This window comes from Hippocampus zosterae, chromosome 6 (genome assembly GCF_025434085.1).
Source record: "Hippocampus zosterae strain Florida chromosome 6, ASM2543408v3, whole genome shotgun sequence".
Classification (NCBI taxonomy): domain Eukaryota; kingdom Metazoa; phylum Chordata; class Actinopteri; order Syngnathiformes; family Syngnathidae; genus Hippocampus; species Hippocampus zosterae.
The window spans coordinates 11,471,717-11,493,299 of NC_067456.1; the positions used below are offsets into that span (position 1 = coordinate 11,471,717).

General features: G+C 41.9%; 1 protein-coding gene across 3 annotated transcripts in view; it reads left to right on the forward strand.

Annotated features, from left to right (window-relative positions):
- The window catches only part of pcsk5b (proprotein convertase subtilisin/kexin type 5b), an 80,762-nt gene that overhangs the window by 36,629 nt on the left and 22,550 nt on the right, over positions 1–21,583 (forward strand). For all 3 annotated transcript variants that reach the window (XM_052067800.1, XM_052067801.1, XM_052067802.1), the window contains exons 10-20: positions 2,205–2,308; positions 2,522–2,654; positions 8,855–9,043; positions 9,943–10,079; positions 12,152–12,289; positions 12,357–12,459; positions 14,363–14,556; positions 17,456–17,540; positions 20,005–20,108; positions 20,180–20,318; positions 21,169–21,284. In XM_052067800.1, the coding sequence (XP_051923760.1) occupies positions 2,205–2,308; positions 2,522–2,654; positions 8,855–9,043; positions 9,943–10,079; positions 12,152–12,289; positions 12,357–12,459; positions 14,363–14,556; positions 17,456–17,540; positions 20,005–20,108; positions 20,180–20,318; positions 21,169–21,284 (1,442 nt within the window). The remainder of the gene's footprint in view (positions 1–2,204; positions 2,309–2,521; positions 2,655–8,854; positions 9,044–9,942; positions 10,080–12,151; positions 12,290–12,356; positions 12,460–14,362; positions 14,557–17,455; positions 17,541–20,004; positions 20,109–20,179; positions 20,319–21,168; positions 21,285–21,583) is intronic.

The window sequence follows — 21,583 nt, forward strand, 5'->3', positions numbered from 1 at the left end:
TGAATGAACCAATTTTAGAATAAAAATAACTACATTTATGCTTGCCTTCTCTGTGCCCACTTTGCCCATCACTACTCTATGCTGTGAAACCTGTTCAATTGATAAAGGTGTGATGTGGCAACAATTTGACCTGGAACTGATTATTTGTTGCTAATCTGCATCACAGGAATATTGTTTGTCTCCCCGCGTATTAGTTAATCATATTTTTTCTTAACTTAATTACCCGTTACCGTAGCTCTAAGGAAGCCACATTAAAACCTTCATAGTTGTTGCCGCTGCCGGTGGTTTAATTACTATTTAGTTGTTAATTACTATTAGGTTGTTTATGAGAGGAACACTGTTGTGACCTAGATAACGATGCCATTCCACTCTTAATTAATGACCATAAAACATTTATGGGGCCATCATTACTCTTTGCCAGCTACTCCGCCCCCACCGCCCCATTAATATTGATCTTTAGCACTCAAATTCATTTGGCCTTCATGGCATCTACTTCTGTTCAGTTAAAGTATACTTGGTATATTTAAAAGGAGTATCCATATATATTTTAAACAGTTCCATGACCAAGCTCATACATTAAATCTATTTACTTGTGTATAAAATCCCATTTTTTGAGCGTGGTCCTCAGAGTTGAATGTTTCTCTCCTAAAAAAATCCCAAACAATTCTATTTCCCCGCTGAAATTAATTGATAAGCCATTAATCTGCTCCTGGATATGTACCTTTAAGGGGCGTGGCTGACTGAGTAACATCAAGAAATTGAATCAGTTTGCGTTAATTGTGGCCTACTTTAGCACTTTGCAAGTGTTCTCATCTTTTATTTGGTTGTTTCATTCAATTAAACGGCTGAAAATGCATCAGCGATGATGGCTCGCCTTACCCATATGTGAGGGTATTAAACTACCCTAATTCGAAAGAATTCGTAAGAATGCTGATGGTGGATTCCAAAGCAAACGCAAACAAAGAAAATTCTTTCAAATCTGCTTTTATAAAAAGAGCATCTAAGGTTGAGGGAAAGGCCAAAAAACAAACGCAACATGACAAAACATCGATGTGATATAAATGACAAGCAAATAAGAGGACAGAGTGCGATGAAAGGAAGACACCAATGCTAACAAAAACACAGTAGTACTTACACAGTAGTACTTGTAAAAAAACAAAACAAAACAAAAAAACCTGGAAAAACAAAATAGCTACTGGGAGAAAACAAGATGAATGCAAAACAAGCACTTCGGTAGCAAAATTGTTTTAAATTCCATTCTATACGAGTTGACTTGATGGCACTCCTAGCCAAAGCGTTTTCTGAACAGAGGACTGGCTTCATTTGGACACTAAGATCTCTTTTTTTTAAACAATGAGGTTTTTTCTTCCTGTTTTTTTGGGGGGGGGGGGTTGGTTTTTTTTGTGCTGTATTATGGGGCCCAATGTCCTCAGGTGTCAGCCCTTTTGTCTCGACTGTCGCAATAACACTTCATTCTCATGAAAAACAATGCTTGGCTGACAAGCGCTCTCGGATGGCGTAGAAGCATCTGGATGACATGCGGATGTGGAAGGGAATCCCAGGAAACACGGTGACCCACTTGCCGGTTCTCCCCCACTATTTAATGTAGTGTTGGGGACATGAAAGAAGTTGTGACACATGGTTGCCTGTCCTGTAATGGATCTCATGTGAGAACACAGAGGCCGGCAAGTGGGTGGGGGCTGCACAGATGAATGAGCCTCAACAAGCTCCAGCCAAGCCTTCCTGTAATTTCCACCTCCATTTTGCGGTTGCATCGTTTTAGTTTCAACCTCTTTTCTCCCTCTTATCGACCATCTTTCCGTCCAGTGCTTTGGGAGGCCTGTTTTTCTGGCACCTGTAAAACTGAATTAATGCTGACATTTAAAAAAAGAGGGTGCATTCTGGAAACAAACGCTGCTAAACATTTTGATATTAAGACCTATTAGAGTCAGGATGTGTGTATTAGCATTTTTTTTTACATTCACCACTTCCTGTTTAGAAACGTGACATCTGTAAAGTTTAATCCATATTGGAATTTAAAGAGAAACAGCAGTACCAAGTCTGTGAACAGTCTCTGAATTAGCAAGTTTGAATTGTGTGGAGATAGCGACTTTAACAACAAAGTCTTACCTGACTTGCGGGCGCTCCAAATTGTGTGCGACCATCCTATGTTTACAAATTAGTTCATGTTTCCCATCTTCTAGTCCTCTTCTGACTTGGAGAGATGTTCAGCACATCATTGTGAAGACATCCCGAGCTGGACACCTCAGCGCTCCCGACTGGAAGACCAATGCAGCTGGTTACAACGGTATTTACACAGCATATTATACTGTACACTGCAATGTCCAATTTGTTGCAACTGCCCGTACTATCCTTTTAGATTAAAATGGTCTCTTAAATGAGGGGATTATTGCACTTGTGTACTTGCACACTTGATGGGTGGGCTGTGCCTCGAGGGACACAAGTGTTTACAGCAATAAAACAATAATGGTCTGTGTGTGTGTGTGTGTCATGACCACAGTTAGCCACTTGTATGGCTTTGGCCTGATGGATGCGGAGGCCATGGTGAAGGAGGCAGAGCGATGGAAGCAGCTACCCTCGCAGCATGTTCCGCCTCAACACGTCTGCGTGGAGAGCGCCGACCGGCAAATCAGGTACATGATCAAAAGCTGGCCATTTTGGGAGCGCAGGCATGGATTTGCTCGTTCTTTGTATTGTGTTTGGTGCACATATTCCATGGCAATAATCAACCAAGGCCTCAAAATAGGCTGTTAAAAGTGGAAGTATGCAGTACTGGTGTTCCTTGACGTAGGAGTGCCCAAATTTGCCAGTTTTGCACGTTACAAGCTGTCACCTGGTCATTTATTTTCCTCCTCGGTGTGAAACAAAAATGTGAAAAATGTTGCTTCCGCCATAATTGAGCCCCTTTATTTTCTCTCTGGGCGCCACGGTGGTCGACTTGTTAGCACATGGGTGGACTGGTTAGCACATCCACCTCACAGTGTATAGGTGCAGGGTTCGATTCTAGCTCCGTCCTTCCTGTGTGGAGTTCTCCCCGTGCTTGCATGGGTTTTCTCCAGAATCGCCTTGATTGTCATTTTATAGCATACAACAAAATTTGGGTGCCACTCCTTAGTGCATTTCGAGAAAAAAAATAGAATACAATAAATACAACACACAACAACAGCAGCAGTAGTGGTAGTGTGGACTGAGGCTTATATTGCACATGAAATGAAATGGCTCAGATATGAAATGAAAGGTACTCTGGTTTCCTCCCTCTTTTCAAAAACATGCATTGCAGGTTAATGGGACACTCTAAATTGTCCCTAGGTGTGAATGTGAGTGCGAATGGTTGAGGTGTGAGTGGTTGTTCGTCTGCGTGCCCTGCGATTGGCTGGCAACCGGTTCAGGGTGTCCCCCCGCCTTTTGCCTGAAGACAGCTGGGATAGGCTCCAGCATGCCCGCGACCCTCGTGAGGATAAGCGGATTAGAAAATTGAGGGATGGATCCCCCCCCCCCCTTTTTTTTCCCCCTCTATTCACCAGCCGTCATGTGTTTGAGAATGTGCTTGTGCAAGCTTGTACATTGATAGGGGCCAAGCATTAGTTCCGGCAGGGTGGTTCTCACATAAGACTTTTACTAAACACACACACACGCGCACGCACGCATGCGCGCACGCACACGCACAGACACAGACACACACACACACACACACACACACACACACACACAGGAAGCCAGGGCTTCAAAGCTTGTTATCCTTGATGCAGCTGGAAGCCCAAGCACTGTTACCGGTGCAAGGCTCAACTGGAGCCAAGCGTTCGATTGTGAGGGGCTCACTAGGCAGCACCCACCACTGCTCCCCCTCACCCACCTCCTCCTCATCATCATCACCACCGTCCTGTCTGTTCTGCTCTGATGCACAAATCAGCCAATATCAGGATTTTGTAGTTGTGCCTGCTGACAGTGTGATATGGTTGTATTTGACTCTATTGTTGAACGAATGAGTAAAGTGAGTTACCTCTCCAGTTTTGAAGGCAGGGAATCTTGAACATGGACCTCATACAGTGGTGACATTTTTCTCAGGACCCCATTTTAATGTGACACACAACGACTATCAAACCTAACTATGCACTCTAACCCTAAATGATTTAAAAAAAAAAACAATTTTCAAGGGGGAGGAATATCTATACATTTTTAATATCATTAGAATTAAATTGTATTTTTACAAGAAATAAAAGAACAAGAACAAAGATGCATTATGTTGCCATAAAGTCAATATATACTGTGTAAAAAAAAAAAATCCTAATCTCACCCCTCAGTGGTGTCCGTCCCTCATTCAGCTCGGGTCCTCTACCAGAGGCCAGGAAGCTTGAGGATTCTGCGCAGTATCCTTGCTGTTCCCAGCACTTCACATTTCTGGACTGAGATGTCCGATGTTGTTCCCGGGATCTGTTGCAACCACTCATCTCGTTTGGGGGTCACTGCCCCGAGTGCTCCGACCACCACAGGCACGACTGTCACCCTTACCTTCCAGGCTCTCTCCAGCTCCTCTCTGAGCCCTTGGTATTTCTCGAGTTTCTCATGTTCCTTCTTCCTGATGTTTCCATCACTTGGGACCGCTACATCCACTACAACGGCTTTCCTCTGCCCTTTATCTATGATCACGATGTCTGGTTGGTTCGCCATTACCATCTTGTCAGTCTGGATCTGGAAGTCCCACAGGATCTTCGCTCTGTCATTCTCCACCACCTTCGGAGGTGTTTCCCATTTTGACCTTGGGGTTTCCAGTCCATACTCCGCACAGATGTTTCGGTAGACTATGCCAGCCGCCTAGTTATGGCGTTCCATGTAGGCTTTCCCTGCCAGCATCTTACACCCTGCAGTTATGTGTTGGATCGTCTCAGGTGCCTCTTTGCACAACCTACACCTTGGGTCTTGTCTGGTGTGGTATATCTGGGCCTCGATGGCTCTGGTGCTCAAGGCCTGCTCCTGAGCAGCCAGGATGAGTGCCTCTGTGCTGTCCTCCAGGCCAGCCCTCTCTAGCCACTGATAGGACTTCTTGAGATCAGCCACTTCAGTTATGGTCCGGTGGTACATCCCGTGTAGGGGCTTGTCCTCCCATGATGGTCCCTCTTCCAGCGCCTCATCTTCTGCTCTCCATTGTCTGAGACATTCTCTGAGTACGTCATCCGTTGGAGCCTTCTCCTTGATGTATTCATGGAGCTTGGATGTTTCATCCTGGACAGTGGCTCTCACACTCACTAGTCCCCGGCCGCCTTCCTTTCGGCTTACGTACAGTCTCAGGGTGCTGGATTTGGGATGGAACCCTCCATGCATGGTTAAGAGCTTTCGGGTCTTAACGTCCGTGGTCTGAATCTCTTCCTTTGGCCACCTTATTATTCCTGCAGGGTATCTGATCACTGGCAGGGCATAGCTGTTTATTGCCCGGGTCTTATTCTTGCCATTGAGCTGGCTTCTTAGGACTTGCCTCACTCGCTGGAGGTATTTGGCCGTAGCCGCTTTCCTTGTTGCCAGTTCGAGGTTGCCATTGGCTTGTGGTATACCAAGGTACTTGTAGCTGTCCTCAATGTCTGCTATTGTTCCTTCAGGGAGTGAGACCCCTTCAGTGCGGACTACCTTTCCTCTCTTAGTCACCATCCGACTACATTTCTCAAGCCCTATATATATATATATATATATTTTTTTTTTCAAGATTAAGTTTGTAGATGGCACTGAAGTCATGGTCTAACAAGGGGTAAGGTCAAATTTTAAAAAGTAAATTTCAAATATACAACTTCATTCTGGTAAGGTTAACTTCACAGTGTTGTATGTAACGTATGTGGTCTGTCTAATCTGTTTGGTTAATTGCTGTTTCTCCATAATAGTTTACTTTGTTGTAAACTCCACTTTCATTTACCATGAATTGTCATACCAATAACCTGTTTAAATTTATTCCAAAAATATGTTCAGTATGCGCTGGTGTGTGTTGTCAGTACCGTGTTTCCACATACACTTTGACTGGCTTTTTGGACTGCATTCGCTAATGTCTGTGTGGAATACTGCACACGTTTATGCTTTTGTATGCATGCACACACTCATGACTTTGTTCAGTCTGGCTGCCAGTAATCAGCTGCGCGTCCACTGGGGGTTCTGTTGTCTGTGTTCTATCACGGTTGCGTTGCGATATCAGCAACCCCCCCCCCCCCCCCCCCCCCCTCACCACCCCTCTTGGCCAGCCGCCGCTTACGCAACCGTGATTGTTTTCCACATGCCTTTCTTTACTTACTTGCATTCATACATTTTTTTTTTAAATCGGCCGGCATCTTGCTGCTTTGTTAATTACTTCAATTAACTTGTGTTTATCCCTTCCTCTGGAAGACACCCCAGCCTGCTGTCGCTATTATTTGTACAGTCAATGCTTGTCATATTTCTAGTTGCAGGCAGTCCATTCGGTACCTTGGCCTTCAAAAAAGGTTTACCTGACTTGGAAGCCATCAATGCTATGTAAAAATGCCATAAACAGTCTGCAAGTGTACCACCTAAATCATCTTGAGCAGATCAGAACTAAAAGAATGACAACATTAAAAAAATATATATACAATACTTGACCTCTGATGATGAAATGCGTGCAAATTGCCACAATTTTTTTTTTTTTGCTTAGCCAAGTTAAATGGGACAAGTTTTGTTCTGGTGAACTGATCAGAAGACAGAAAAATGCTTATGTCATTGAGCTCTGGCCTTGTAAGGATGAATGGTGTATCTGCCATGGAAGGGGTAGGACCTCCAGCAAAAAAATATTGAAGCGGCCTGTGTATGTCCTGGACATAAAGGAACCAGCATTTGGGAGGCAGCATTTGTTTAAGAGATGCGCCATCCCTGTCTTGTTTAAGTGGAGCGAGTGTTTGGGAGAGAAAACAAATGCAACAGATATCACGCACAGATATCACACACAGATATCAGCACAAAATGGTCTCTCACCCATATCCCAAAAGACAGACGAAGTCTGCCATTTCTATTGGACGTCACAATTTTGGGGACATTTTGACCATTTCTAGGGATCCTTCAAAAAGGTATCCCTTTCAACATTTGTTGAACACATATACCAAATCCCCCCCACCCCCATTCTAGTTTTACCGTGGTACAGTACAGTATGTTTGCAGAACATGGCAGTAAACTTGAACAAATCAATGAATGACACAAAGGCCAGACATTTTGACCTCTTCACCCCCCGCCCCCCTTTGTAATGAGAAATGTGGTTGGCATGTCTATTATGTCTACAACCCCCAACAACTGGTGCCCGAAAAAATACTCAGTCTGCCATATTAGGATCATTTCTCAAGATTTTTCAAAGATAGACTTGTCCAAAAGATTTTGTCTGATTGATGCATTAAACAGTCTGTAATAGTTGTAATTATCCGTGTAAGCCAAGCTTTTAAGCTCAAGTTCTATTGTGACAGCAGTGTTGAAGGAAGCAGGAAATCAAGTTGAAAATCGAGTCTTGCGGGCCAGTCTGGAGGCTGTTCCGGCACACAAGGACTACTAGTACACACGTTAAAGTCATTAAGTGCAACAATCATAAGAACATCTGGCATTGTAAGGCGATATGTATGTGACAAGCAAAACAGAGCAGGTTCACCCTTTTTTTTTTGAGGTGGGGGGTTCTTCCGACGCTGAAGAAACACTTGGTCAGATACTCGGGTAAATTCGTAGCTTGGAATTGCCTTGAGCAATTTCCCCCTCAATGGTAAACATCTGCATTGGCTATATGTCCTCAAAAAGAGCCGGCGCTTTCTTGGGTTCAGGGAAAATAGGCTGTAATAAAGCAAATTAGAGCATCAGTCCGTGTTTTTTCCAGCCGTCCTGACACACACCAAGTGTTTTCCAGCAAGTGTAACTCCGCCGCTTTTCTATGAAAGATATGCAAAATTGGCTCAGCTGTTACTCCAACGCTGACAAGATGGTCTTGATTATCACAGCGTTTCATGAGCGCATGGTTTCACGGCCTCTTTCTTGACTGCTTTGCCTCTGACGCTGGTGAATTTGTTTGACGTGCGATGGAGCTGCACGCCTGCCCAACATCACACTTTGCTATTACGATGCGCTCTCACTTTTAAGACGCACTCGAAACAACTGATGGACGTTTGTTTCGTGACCAGTCACTTCAGTCATGTCGGGATAACAACCTCACACCAAATAGAACAAAAGTAACAGTCTCTTAAAATATAAAAATGAGTCAAAAATAGTCATTAAAAAATGACTGAGCTATTAGACACAAAAAGATCATATTAGTAAAAATATCCTTTGTAACAATATTAGAAAAACATTCCATACCCATAAACAGTATAACAATCATCCCTCATCAATTGACTATAACAGGCTCCACCCACCACCCATTGACTCTCCCACGATAACCCCACTGGACTACAAGTTTATCATTTGTGCCATAATGCTGCTGATGGTGCATTATAAGCAATGCTTTTACTCTTTTATTCATGCTTATTTGTGCTTGCGCCTACTCATTATAACGATTACATTTATTTCATACTGTGAGCTTAGATACTGGAGTTTCATTTAATATGTTTATTCATTGACAATAATAAATAATAAAATAACGCCAGTCTAGTCTAGGGCTAAATACTGTATGTGAAGACCCCACTCTTAATCACAGACAAAAAATACTCGGTCTTTCGACACAAGCAGATGCAATCCTTTGGAGCTGACTGAAATTAGTCTATTGAGATGCGCTGTCATTGTGCTTTTTGACATTTCTATGTGGACAATATATATAAACCACATTTATTTTCTTTGTACATCAGTGCAATCTAACAAACTAATGATCCTTGTGCTCCAGGACAATCCGCCCAGAGCATGTGGTGCGTTCGGTGTACAAGGCGACGGGCTGCACCGACAACCCCAACCACCATGTGATCTACCTGGAGCACGTGGTGGTACGCATCACCATCACGCACCCACGACGAGGAGACCTGTCAATTAACCTGACCTCACCATCGGGGACCAAATCTCAGTTGCTGGCCAACAGGTAGAAAAAAATGTGCTGTGGAAGATTTTGTGAAAATTATTGCGTATTATCGGTAATGAAAATACAAATAATCAGAAGTTACATGTCAATACAAATAATAAGAAATTACCTATCAATTGAATCTCATAATTGTTCTTTTTAAATTAAAAAAATATACTACCAAATCTTTTTGCCATTGTGTTAAAAAGGTAAAAATATTAATTCCATGCAAACACAATATGATTTTTTTTATTTTAAGGTGAATACGATCTAATCCCATTTTTTTCCCCAAGTCTAGTCTTCCTGCGTGGAGTTTGCATGTTCTCCCCATGCCCACGTTCGTTTTCTCTGGGTACTCCGGTTTCCTCCCACATTCCAAAAACATGCGTAGCGGGTTAATGTAAGACTCTAAATTGTCATTCGGTGTGATTGTGAGCACGAATGGGTGTTTGTCTGTATGCCGTGCGATTGACTGGCAACCATTTCTGGGCGCACCCCGCCTGCTGCCCAAAGACAGCTGTGTTTGGCTCCAGCACGCCTGCGACCCTCATTTGAGGATAAGTGGTTCAGATAATGGATGGATAATACAGAAGAAAGTCATTTTGGGAAAAAGTACCATAGCAACATTCATAAATCAAGGAAGGAAGCTATAGTAAATGCGGTTGGTCTAAAAATGCACAAATAGAACTTCAGAGTGGCTGTGCTCTTGCAAAATAACAAATGTGTTAGAAGAGATGTGCGAGGACACAAAGTGCATGAGTCCTGACCTCATCTGATGTAATAATACATAATAATACATTCTTTCTACATACATTCTTGCTGCTGGAGGCTGTAAATTTCCCCAGTGTGGGATGAATAAAGGATATCTTATCTTATCTTAATTTACAGCCTTTGTGTCTTTGATTGTACTCGACATGCAGGTTGTTTGATCACTCCATGGAGGGGTTTAAGAACTGGGAGTTCATGACCACCCACTGCTGGGGAGAGAAGGCAGCGGGTGACTGGGTACTGGAGATTTATGATTCCCCCTCTCAGCTGCGCAGCCAAAAAGTTCCTGGTATGGAAACACTGCTATAGAAGACACAAGTGAATATTTTACTGCATATTATTAATGTGTGTGCATGTGCGTGTGTGGCTCGGAATTTTTAAATTCCTAGAGCCTTTTCAAGCAATCTTATTGGCCAGAAGTACTTCACATTGTACCATGTTTGTTCTCTGGTCAAACGGGTGCCATTGCAATACTTTAAACATTTTTTGTCTTATGTCATAATACTTTGATACTTGATAAAATGATACTTTATTGTAGAATTACTGTTGCATTACATCACAATATAGAATGATGTATGATGTGCTATCTTGGCATGATACTGTGTTATAAGAGGTCACGATATGCCATCACTTTATATTCTTAAAGTTAAACCGCAGCATTATTTTGAGTCCCATTGAAGTTTTAGGCAGGACACACCCTGGTGCAATATGATTGGTTATTGCATTGCTGGAGCGCAGGCTACGCAAATGACATGTTCTCACTCTCCTGTTTGGAACTCAAGTGGGAATCATAACAATACGCAGCCGATCCGTGTGCGCAACTATCTTTGCTAGCATTAGTGCTACTAAGGGCTGGGCTATATATCTAAATCAAACCTTTAAGATATGAACATTTGTATTATGACGATATCAGTCAAATAACCTTGCCACGCTTGTGATACATATAAAGCTCAGTCCAACCAACCACATTTCCTCCTTTTAAGTTTGACATTTATCGACATCTAAAGCCAGACATTGACAATCATTTTGCGGAGGAAGGTAGGTAGCAATGGAGGCACTGAGGGAGACATGAGCAGCCACTCCTGGACATCACACAGGCGAGAAATCACCACTTCAGTGTTGGCGACAGTTGTGAGACAGCCATGTGCTGTTGAGCCACATATATTTTGTCCGAAAACATTATGTGACCATATTCATAATTTCACAATTACTGGTGGATAAAATAGTAGAGCTTGTAAAAATGCACGAGCGGCCTGCATCACACTAGTCCAATGAATTGAACCGAAGCGAGCCTCACCTTTCAATCTACTGACACTTTCCTCATGATTATCGCTCACTAACTTCTGCTGCAACGCGCATCTACCTTGACTGCCACTATCGTTTTGTGCATTAAAACAAGTCATGCAATGCAACATAATATACTGTATGGCGCCTCAAAACGCAAAGTTCATATCGCTGGGAGTCCACACTAAACATCGGGTGAGTGGTCAACTCTTATTTTCTCCCCAAAAGTCTAAGGAAGCGTTGTGTCCTGTGTGGCGGGCCTTAGTAGTAAAGTTATGTAATGCGTCAATGGCATGGACAAATTGCAAGAGAACACACCTTGTTGTAGATAAAACACACACACGCAAAGAAAACAAATGCTTATGTTGTAGCATAAAATTATTTCTCATTGAAGCACAGCTGCAGTACAATGTGAATTTAGTTCTTGTTTTATGCGTTGTCAACTTTGTTAATGTTGATGGCTGTGAGTAAGTTCTTTTGTTTTTTTTTCTTTAAAAAAGCATAGTTCTCACCGAACCAAGAGTACTATCGCTATTGCATTGATATCGAGATATCTGGCAAAAATAGCGACATGTTATTCTGTCCATATTGCACACCCCTAACGTTACTTTACAGTATGTCACGATTACTTAACCATACTGCATTTTCAAACATATCAACATGATAATCCACGATATCAATACTTTATTGGAACAGATACCAATACAATGTCAAAGTAGCTAAACTCTCTTGTGAAAGACAGGGTCTAAGATGAATTATGGGTGCATTAAAAGAGTTAACGGTTAGTATGATAAGTAACAATATTAGATAAAAACAGAACATGATTTCAAATTGTGGTCACCGTCATTTAAACTATAAGCTGCTATACATCACAATATTGATATTGTGTTGTGAGACTTAATGATGCAATACATCATGATAATTTTGAAATGTAAGGAATTAGTTTGTCACTATTTACACAGAATTGAAAGGGACCACAATAAGTTGCTACCACTTGTGAATTGTAAGAGCTAACAATCTGATATATGTCAAAGCATCCTGGCAGTGCGCAATAAGATGGTGTTGTTGTGTTCTTAGGCAAGCTGAAGGAGTGGTCACTGGTGCTGTACGGGACCTCAGTACACCCATACTCGTCCTTACGCAGCATGTCTGTTGAGACCAGATCGACTGACGCTGTGGCGCCCACCGATGAAGAGTTCACAGAAGAGTACAATGGTAGGTAAACTTTGAATATTTATTACATTGCATTGAATTGTAATTGGTTGTGTGTGTTTCTCGGCAGGTCCTTGTGATTCCGAATGCAATGAGCATGGCTGCGAAGGGCCCGGCCCACATCACTGTATTAACTGTCTGCACTACTTCCTCAAGTTCAAGAACAACACCAGGTCTGAATACTCACTCTCATTAAGATTACAGGAAGTGTTTGTCTTGTATAGATGGAAAAAACACAGCAACACAAAATAGGATACTGTCATGTATTGTCACCATACAGCAAATACTCAAACATGGGAGAAAAAATACGTAAAAATGAGAAATTAAGCTTGTGTGATGTCTTTGCTCTTAGGCAAGGAAAGCCACAGTTGATTATGCCCTTTTAACTATTTATTGCAAGGGACAAACAATCAAACACCCATAACAAAATGATGACATTCGCAAGCAGCAGCTGTAGGCCACAACTCAGACTAACCGGCCAACTCGAGCCCACCTTGTGATGTCAATCACTGAGCTGCACCTATATATAGGACATCAAAACAGTTTCTTTACGTTTTCTTTTATTGTTTTATTTTGTATGGGCTACAGTCCTAGTTTTCCTTATGAAAGCATGTAACAAAATAATTGGTGGCTGGAACAGATTAATGGCATCTTTGCAAATGTTATTGAGGAAAATTGATTTGATATACTAGTAAATTGAGGTACGGCCAAGGACACAGAACAAATTAAACTCAAGTTACCACGATAGTGCCGTGTGCGTGCGTGTGTGTGTGTGTGAATTTTTTTCAGTGTTCATATTGATGCAACTTTAGCATCCCTTCTGGATGAAAGTGTGAGCTAATTGCCATTGTGTCAGCTGGGCTCTGCTGTCATAAAAGGTAGAAAAGCTAGAATGAGGGTGCATGGTGTGCCGCCCCACCGTCAGCCTGCCCTGGAGGGGCGGTGCCCTTCTGCACCACTGCAGGGAGTGCTTGATGAGCCCTCATTAGTGGTGTGAGTGGGTGAGTGAGTGACTGCATGAATGAAAAACTCATCAGTACTAGCAATGATGGTTCTAGATCAGTAGTGGTCCATTTTCAGGGAATTTTGGGGGAAAATTACTGTTTTTAAGAAAAAAGAATTGTGCGGGTAATGTTTTTATTATGCTATTCATTATTTAGGTTGCATACCAATTCCCTGATAAAACATTTCAAATGTATATAAATTTTTTTCATAAAAAATGATAATTTAAAATAGATCAATTAATATGCTGTTAAAAAATTGCATCTCAAATTGTTTAAAATCAACTAAATGTTGAATGAGCTAAACTAATAAAATAAATATGCATACTTACCTCAAACAATTTGAGGAAGAAACAGCTGTGCAACATATATCTGGACTCTTGGTAATGTAAATGCTCGGTGGGGAGGTTGAAGATTGCAGCAGGTTGTAAGTGGCCTCCTGGCTGAAGTTTTCCCGCTCTTGTTGAAAACAAGAAATGATTACTTTTACTGTCTCTCCCACATGTAGCGCAACACTTGCTGTCGGTTTTAGCTCGTGTGTGTTCGCTAGTTAAATGGCATGTTTAGCGGTGCATTGTGCTTTTTACACATGCCATACCTGTATGTGATTCTTGGCAACGAGCACAAAAAATATGTGAAGAAGGCTGCTGTGTGATCCTGATGATGTCCTGAAGAGAGAAGGGAAATGAGGTGGTGACTGAGTTTTATCAAGTTATCTAGCAGATGTTCAACATATACAGTAACAGTCCTTCTCAAATAGTAGTCATTGCCCCACTTCATGTGGCGCGGTTGGATGGCAGAGTGTTCAGTCAACCTACAGTGATGCTCTTCAAATCTTTTCTGTGACAGACTTGTTAACATGAGTTATTCTTTGTTGTGGGTTGATCTCTATTTCGTTCTTTTTGATTATTTCTGGTCACGGTGGAGGGTTGGGTGGGCCGTGAAATGTTAAAATATTTGAGAAGCACGACCTTATCCACACAGCATGCACACACTCGGACACAATCTAGGGTGAGATAGCTACTCTTTCGAGGATGGAAAAAAACTTTTTCTAACGTGACTTTTTTTTTCCCAGGATGTGCGTGTCAGAGTGCCCCAGCGGCTTCTTTCGCGATGATAAGAAGCGCTGCAAGAAGTGCTCATCGTTGTGTGAAACCTGCATGGGCAGCCGCAGTGACCAGTGCACCACGTGCAAGCCCGGATTCCACCTCAACGAGGGCTCCCACACCTGTGTGGCTTCCTGTGGCGATGCTTTTTACCTCGACCACGGTAAGCGTGCGCCAGAAGCTACGGAAAAGGCAAAACACACCTGTACAATTAAACGGAACGAATCATACCTTCATACCTCACGTCATGCTACACTCTGCCCCCTTCCACTTTCAGCGCTGCATGTATTTGTGTATAACGTAAGAGGTAATGCTCTATTTATTACAACGATATCAATATGAGATTGAAACAGTAACAGTAGAATACTTCATGATATTGGTACGTTTTCATTTGCATTCACAATGCTATTCATCACAATTTAAGATGTAGGTGAAATTTAGTTTGACATGTGAACAAGACAATTCTTCATTTTATTTTGAATATGGGGCTGGGGTTGACAGGGGGCATGTAATGAGCCAAATCTTCAGAGAGAATGCTTGGGTTTCTTGTGTTTGTTGACAGATTGGTTTTACATTGTGAGTTGAGTATGTCTTTCAAACTTGTCGTCTATATACCTGCTGGATTAGCCTGCATTGACCCAAAACGAGATGGACTAACTGCGATAAAAGTGGAGCAGCCAGACCAAAAAGGATCATGCAATAATTTGCTCCATTTATTGGTCTGCTGCCGATCCAGCATCCTGGCAGCAGATGTGCCGCCTTCGTGTCCAAGTTCAATCATAACATTCCTCGGGCCAAAGATTTTGTAGATACTTTCCCTCTTTTTCCCCCCCGCACTGTCTTGCAGTAAATGACTTTATTTGCTTTGTCAGGCTGACCACAGTGTTGGACAGGGCCTTCCTTGAGGAAGGCTGTTCAAATATGTTAATTCGAAAAAGAAAAAGCATCAAATTTAGTTGTAGTGATCCGTGAATATCACATTTGTTACTGACTTATCTGAGGGTGGAGAGGGCGGGGGGCATTGGTGGGGGGTTATGTGGTTTGGGTGGACGGGTGAGGTCCGTAGTTCATGGCAAATTATCAAAGTTTGCTGCCAGGCAAAATGTTTCACAGAATAGGTTATTTATTGCTTGTTGTGCAGTTTGTCATAATGAACACATGTCGGGTTTTGTGTTTATCGAATACACTGTTGATGCCAAATCGTAATACCGGTATATTATAACACTGCAAGGGGGGCTTTTCAGTTTCGGAGCGCAGCGTCTGTGAATTTGGACTCAGTCTCTCTCGAAGTCCACCTGTCACGTGCACACGTCGGACAACATTGCTCTTAATAATCGCTCTTAATAATAATAAAAAAAATACAAATAAAAGAATTACAACAATGGTATATATAATTTCAAATATTTTGAAAATAAATTATATTTAGACATTGCTTCAATAAACTTAAGTTGAAATATGCTGACTGACTGATTAAAAGCCTGAATACACCTGTGATACTAGAGTGCACAGCTTGCTTAAACATGTTCTTATGGTCAAATTATTTTCATTTCTAGCGGTAACCATTATTTTTGTCCAGTCCTGTTTGTTATTAGAATTTTTAATTTCATGAACAGTGGGGTACCACCAAATGTGTTTAAGAGTCGCTCTCTCTGATGAATTCAAAAGCTCCAAATCAACCTGTTTATAGTTTCGGGGTGTGCGGGGACTATTGATGTGTTTTCGTGTTGCTACTGTGTATCGTGGTTCGAGTGTCTGTACCATCTTTTTAAACGCTGGATTTTCTAAAATGTGGTACGGTCAATGGTCATTGCACACATGTACATGGTCAGAGACTTATTTTCTGTGCGCAAACAGAGCTTGGTGGAAGCTTACAGGCAAATGTACAAGCAAATCCAAAATGAACCTAAACAAGTAAAGTAGAAAACTCTCACGTCTGGTTGCTGCTGCTGGCTTTTGTCACCATGTTGTGTTTGGTTGAACGTGACTTCTGTCCATACAATGCGAATGACATGCTAAGAGGACCTATGTCCTATTCACCCTTTTTTTTTTTTAAATCACTTTGTGCACTTTGTTAGTGGTAGTGAATACGAAACACTTGCTGAGATACAGACAATAAATTGCTTCGACGATTTAAAGTCCTGTCAGCTACATTTTGTTTTATCTGAGGGCGTAGCAATGGAATGTGTTTGCTAGCTCGCAAAATAACTAGTGTCTAGTCTTGAAACTTAGTGATGCTTGATTTTTGAGATATGAACAGTTGCTATGAGTTTCAATTAATGAACTGTCACACACTGCTGAAATTGATCCTTTCATTGTATTTGCTACTCGGGGAACCCTTTCTTCGATGAGCTAACAAATTTCAGCAAAAAAATCCACTAATCCTTAATTTGTAAATAAACTCATTAGAGCGGACAATCTAAGGTGTCCTCCAAGTGGACTCCTTAAAATTACAACGATGTTTCAAATGGCGTCACTTGCCATAAAAACTGGACTCGAGTTTCGCAAAGTGAACATTATTCGTGAGAAGAGCAGTGTGGGAGTAGAATAAGTCATGGGCTTTTGTCATCAATTGTGTTTTCATGGCTTTATTTGTTATGGGGGATTTTAGAGGTACCGGTATTTGAAATGCTCATTACATCATTTTTAGAACATTCCACCAAGATGGCGGCCACATTACTAGATTTATATTTTATAACTTGAAAAGTTTGTTTGGACTTTTAGGGCGGTTTAATATTCTTGCCCTGCTGTTGGGATAGCAGAGCAGCTCTAATGTTTTATGAATGCGTCTTGGAGGAGAGTGTGTATGACAAAGTTTGTCCGCGCCTTTTTAGTCTTTCCTCAGCTGCGTTCCCATCCTCCCAATGCTGAGGTCGTCATTGTCGTTCCCCAGCTGTTGCGCCTCTTTACTTTTCCACCCCCCCATCCTGACTCTTCCTGCTGTTTTGCTCATTTGCTGCTTCCTTCACTCCCCCCATGAAATATTATTTATCTGTGTGTGTGTGTGCATGCGTGCATTTGTGTCTGTATGTGTCTCTGTGACGTTCTTGTCTGGTTTCTTGCAGATTCCAACATTTGCAGGAGATGTCCGGAGAACTGCAAGAAATGCACCACCTCCAATTTCTGCACAGAATGTAAACAGGGAACCAGGTGAGCTACTCAAACTTAACGGAACAGTAATCAACTGCATATTCACAGTTCAATATTCACAAATTCGCCTATTTGCGTTTTGCTTGTGAACTCACCCATTGGTGTGGTGTGGGGGTTTGTCTTTCTGAAACACCCTAAAATTTCCCACAATGCCACCAAAGCTCGGTTTAAATAGGAACGTGTCCAGGAAGTATTTTAAAGAGATTAGTTACATTTTGACCGAGAGACGAACTTAATACGTCGGTGGGGAGGAGCTAAGTTTAGCCTGGGTTGTTAGTGGAAGTTCATGAAGGGACTTCATGATATGGCCACACAGACTTTTGGTGCAGTTTTTCGTGATCAAGTCTTCGATAAGAATTTTTTAAAGGTTAATATTGTAAGATTAGTGTTTTGGGATCTTAGTTTGAATTTTTAAAAATAACAGAGGGAGTCAATTACTTACTTTGGAATGGTTTCTAGAAACCTTGTTGGATCTAGAACAGGGGGTTACCAATGTGGTGACCACCTGGTAGCCCCCAAGGACCACTTGAGTAGCCTGCAAGCCTGTTCTAAAATGAGTTTACCAATGATGGGGCATTGTGATTGTCTAGGAATGTTGTAGATGTGATGATTTGGAAATGTGAACATTGGCAGAGATTTATAAAAATTAAGTGCTCCATCATAATATTTATACATTTCCTAATTATTGTGAAAATAATTAAGATGATCCGTGTCTTCACATAAGTTAACATGATGAATTATTAATATTAAATGTAATAACATCCTCATTAAAGGTAATTTGAGTATTTTTTTCTTGGAAGCGTGGGTCAAACTGGTAGTCCTTTGTACCTATCAGTAGCCAATAAGTAGCTCTCAGGTTCAAAAATGTTGGTGACCCCTGGCCCAGACTGTCTGCTCACCCTGCGAGTGTAAAATAAATTAGCCCTTTCATTTCTCCTTTATTCACTGCTGTCTTTATTCAAGACTCAGCACACAGTTCAGATTACATTCTTAAAATCACACAACTCAACTTTCCCTCTAATTTCTTCTTCACCTCTGATCTATTTTTACATTGTGCCCCTGGTGTCCAGACAGACACCACAGTCAGATAAACCAGGGCATTCAGAGCAATCTGACAAATTTGCGTTCCCTACAAACCCCAATCCCACTTAAGATGGGATGTCATGTAAAACTTAAATAAAAACAGAATTCAAATTTGTCTACCTATATTCAACTGAATACACCAGGAAAACAAGTTATTTAATATTAATAAACTTTGTTTTTGCTGCCCACAACATAGCCAACTAGCACCAGCCATGTTAATTAGCAATACATTTTACATAAATGTTTTGACAAGAGGAAGCATTTTATTTTCACATTGTATGTAAAGAAAAACATATTCCTATTATTTCTGTGGAAGTTGACGCAAGTTAATTCTGTGGAAAACTGTTTCAATGAAGACTCCGGGGAGCTGTTTAAAATTGGGAAAAGACATTGTCAGCAGCGGCTGGGGCGTCTCTATTAAGTGGACTGTCTTTCACCCTATGTCTCAGCAAGTATTAAAAGCCACATCAAGCCCGGACCCACACACCAAGCTGAGCCACTTTGTGTTGTGCCCGTGGCTCTTTTGAAGACGCTCTCATCGCTTAAGCCGTTTAAGTTAGCCACGCGGACTAAGGAGCCGTCATTTCCCCCAGTCCGACACATTCACACACACATATGCACACATACACACTATGTCGGAAAGTCTCGGCGAAGGGGGCGAAGAGGGGTCCAGATGATTTCTTGGAATTCCCGGCTAATGCAGAGCAGCTGTTTTTCAGCTCAGCACGGCGCTGAAAGATGTCCTCACTGCAAACTCACACCAGGCATCACTGGCTAGACTTGCTTCCAAAAGCTGGCCCATATGGCCAAACATTTGTAGCGTTTTTCAAGTGTGGAAATGGAACACCTGCAAAGTTAAACATCATCCAACACAAGAGCTGTTTGACAAGTTCTTTTAAACCTCCTGTTAGTTTCTTTGGTACAATGTGAATGTTTGTGGGTCAGTATGACCTCCTGCTTGCTTTTAAAAAAAGTCAATAAAAACAGCAGCATAGTAATAGCATAGCACCACCTTTATTAGTATATTAAGACAACAGGATGGGCCAGAAATCATGAGTCACTTGTTAAGTGATATTTCAGAATAATGTATTGCCGTAGTGTCCATTTGTCTTGCCTTTAACCTTTTACAAGTGAACACACATGCTGCAAAATGGCTTACCTTGCATGCTGCAATATTGCTCTCCAAAAGTGTCCATTTTGCTACAGGGGTCCTTAGGCTGGTAACTGGTAATATAATTTACCATGTTACCTAAAATGCATTTTGTCCAAAGGTCTCCACCTTAATAGGTGCCCCATTAGTAGACTTCCTCGTGTGCACTTGAGTAAACAGCCCAGAGACACACAAAATATGAATGAGTGTCTCCTTCTTTTTTGTGTCCAGTTTACAAGGCAACAAATGTCAGATGACATGCGACGCTGGTTCCTACTACAATGGCCACCGGAGGACTTGTGAGCCTTGCCACCGCGCTTGTGCCACTTGCGCGGGTAAGGCGTTAAGATTCGCAACTCAGTGAAACACCAATTTGCCAAAACTGCTTTATTTTATTTTTTTGAAGGCACAGGCATCGAGGCATGCACCAAGTGCGCGGATGGCTACCTGCTGGAGGACTGGCGCTGTGTATCCACATGCACTAAGGGCTACTACTTGTCAGAGACGACGACCGACGGAGGCCAAGTGCAGAGGTCCTGTAAGAAGTAAGTTGGGCTCGAGGTCTTTTACACCACAGTGACCGTGTTGCTGCAATGGCCCTTGGTCTCATCTCAAAAAAATCAAACAGACCTGCTATAACATGAGTTGAACGTGTTGTGTAATACACTTGCTTCATTTTGCTAGGATATGCTCCAAGGCATTTGTGACCCTAAGGACAAGCACGATGCAAAATGATGGAAGTTTGAAATACTCTACTACCAAATGTTTATCGTGAGCCATGACATCCACTGGATAGAGGCTGAGCTTTGTTTACAGCACCTGTGTCAAAGTCAAGGCCGGGGAGCCAAATATGGCCCGCCACGTCATTTTATGTGGCCCGCAAAAGCAAATCATCTGTCAACTTCCATGATCCTTGCCTAAACCTGCATCGGAATCTCAAATTGTCATACATAATAAATAACGGTGACATTTTGCAATAATTTTATTGCCCTGTTTTTACCCATTTGAACAATAATTGAACAAATACCTGACTGATTTCAAAACTAGTGCGTGATCATTTTTTTGGTGTACAAGTAATAATATAATGTGTTGATTAAACATTTATTCGGTTAGACTGTCTTAACGGCCCTCCGAGGGAAGACGTAACTCCAAAGTGGCCCGCGAGAAAAATGAGTTTGACACCCCTGGTTTACAGAGTAGTGGACATTTTTTTCCCCTCACTTAATTTTGCATATGGGAATCATGTAATGCTGCGTACGGTTCCACACCTAATGGATGCCACTGTCCAACTGTATTTCCCTCAGTGGGTTTTAAAGTCAATTAGATCTAGAGCGAAGAATCCAAAGTTTAAAGATACTATGGCGTCCCAAGTGAGCACGTTTTTTCCCTGTTCAGGTGTGACCATAGCTGCTACGAATGCTTGGGGCCCGGTGAGAGGAACTGCAGCAGCTGCGTCAGCGGTTACAATCTGGAGGTGGGAGCCTGCGTGGTCAGCACCATCTGCAAAGATGGTGAGTTTTCATCTTTCTCTTATCCCACTCGTCATACGCAAAGCTTCTGCTCGCACCTCCAAAAGGTGTTTAACAAGCTCACTCAAGTGCATGCTTCTAACGGTCAAAAGTGGACCCTTGAAACTCCAAGACTGTTAAAGGAAGATTTTTTTTCCCGGTTCATGTACTTTTTTTCACAATTGAAAACAATTTGTAAGTATCTTAGAACACAATTCAAAACGATTCATTTAGAGACATATTTTGGGAAATGGTTTGCTTTTCTTAGTTTTGTCAACTATTTATAAAAATAAGATCTTAAA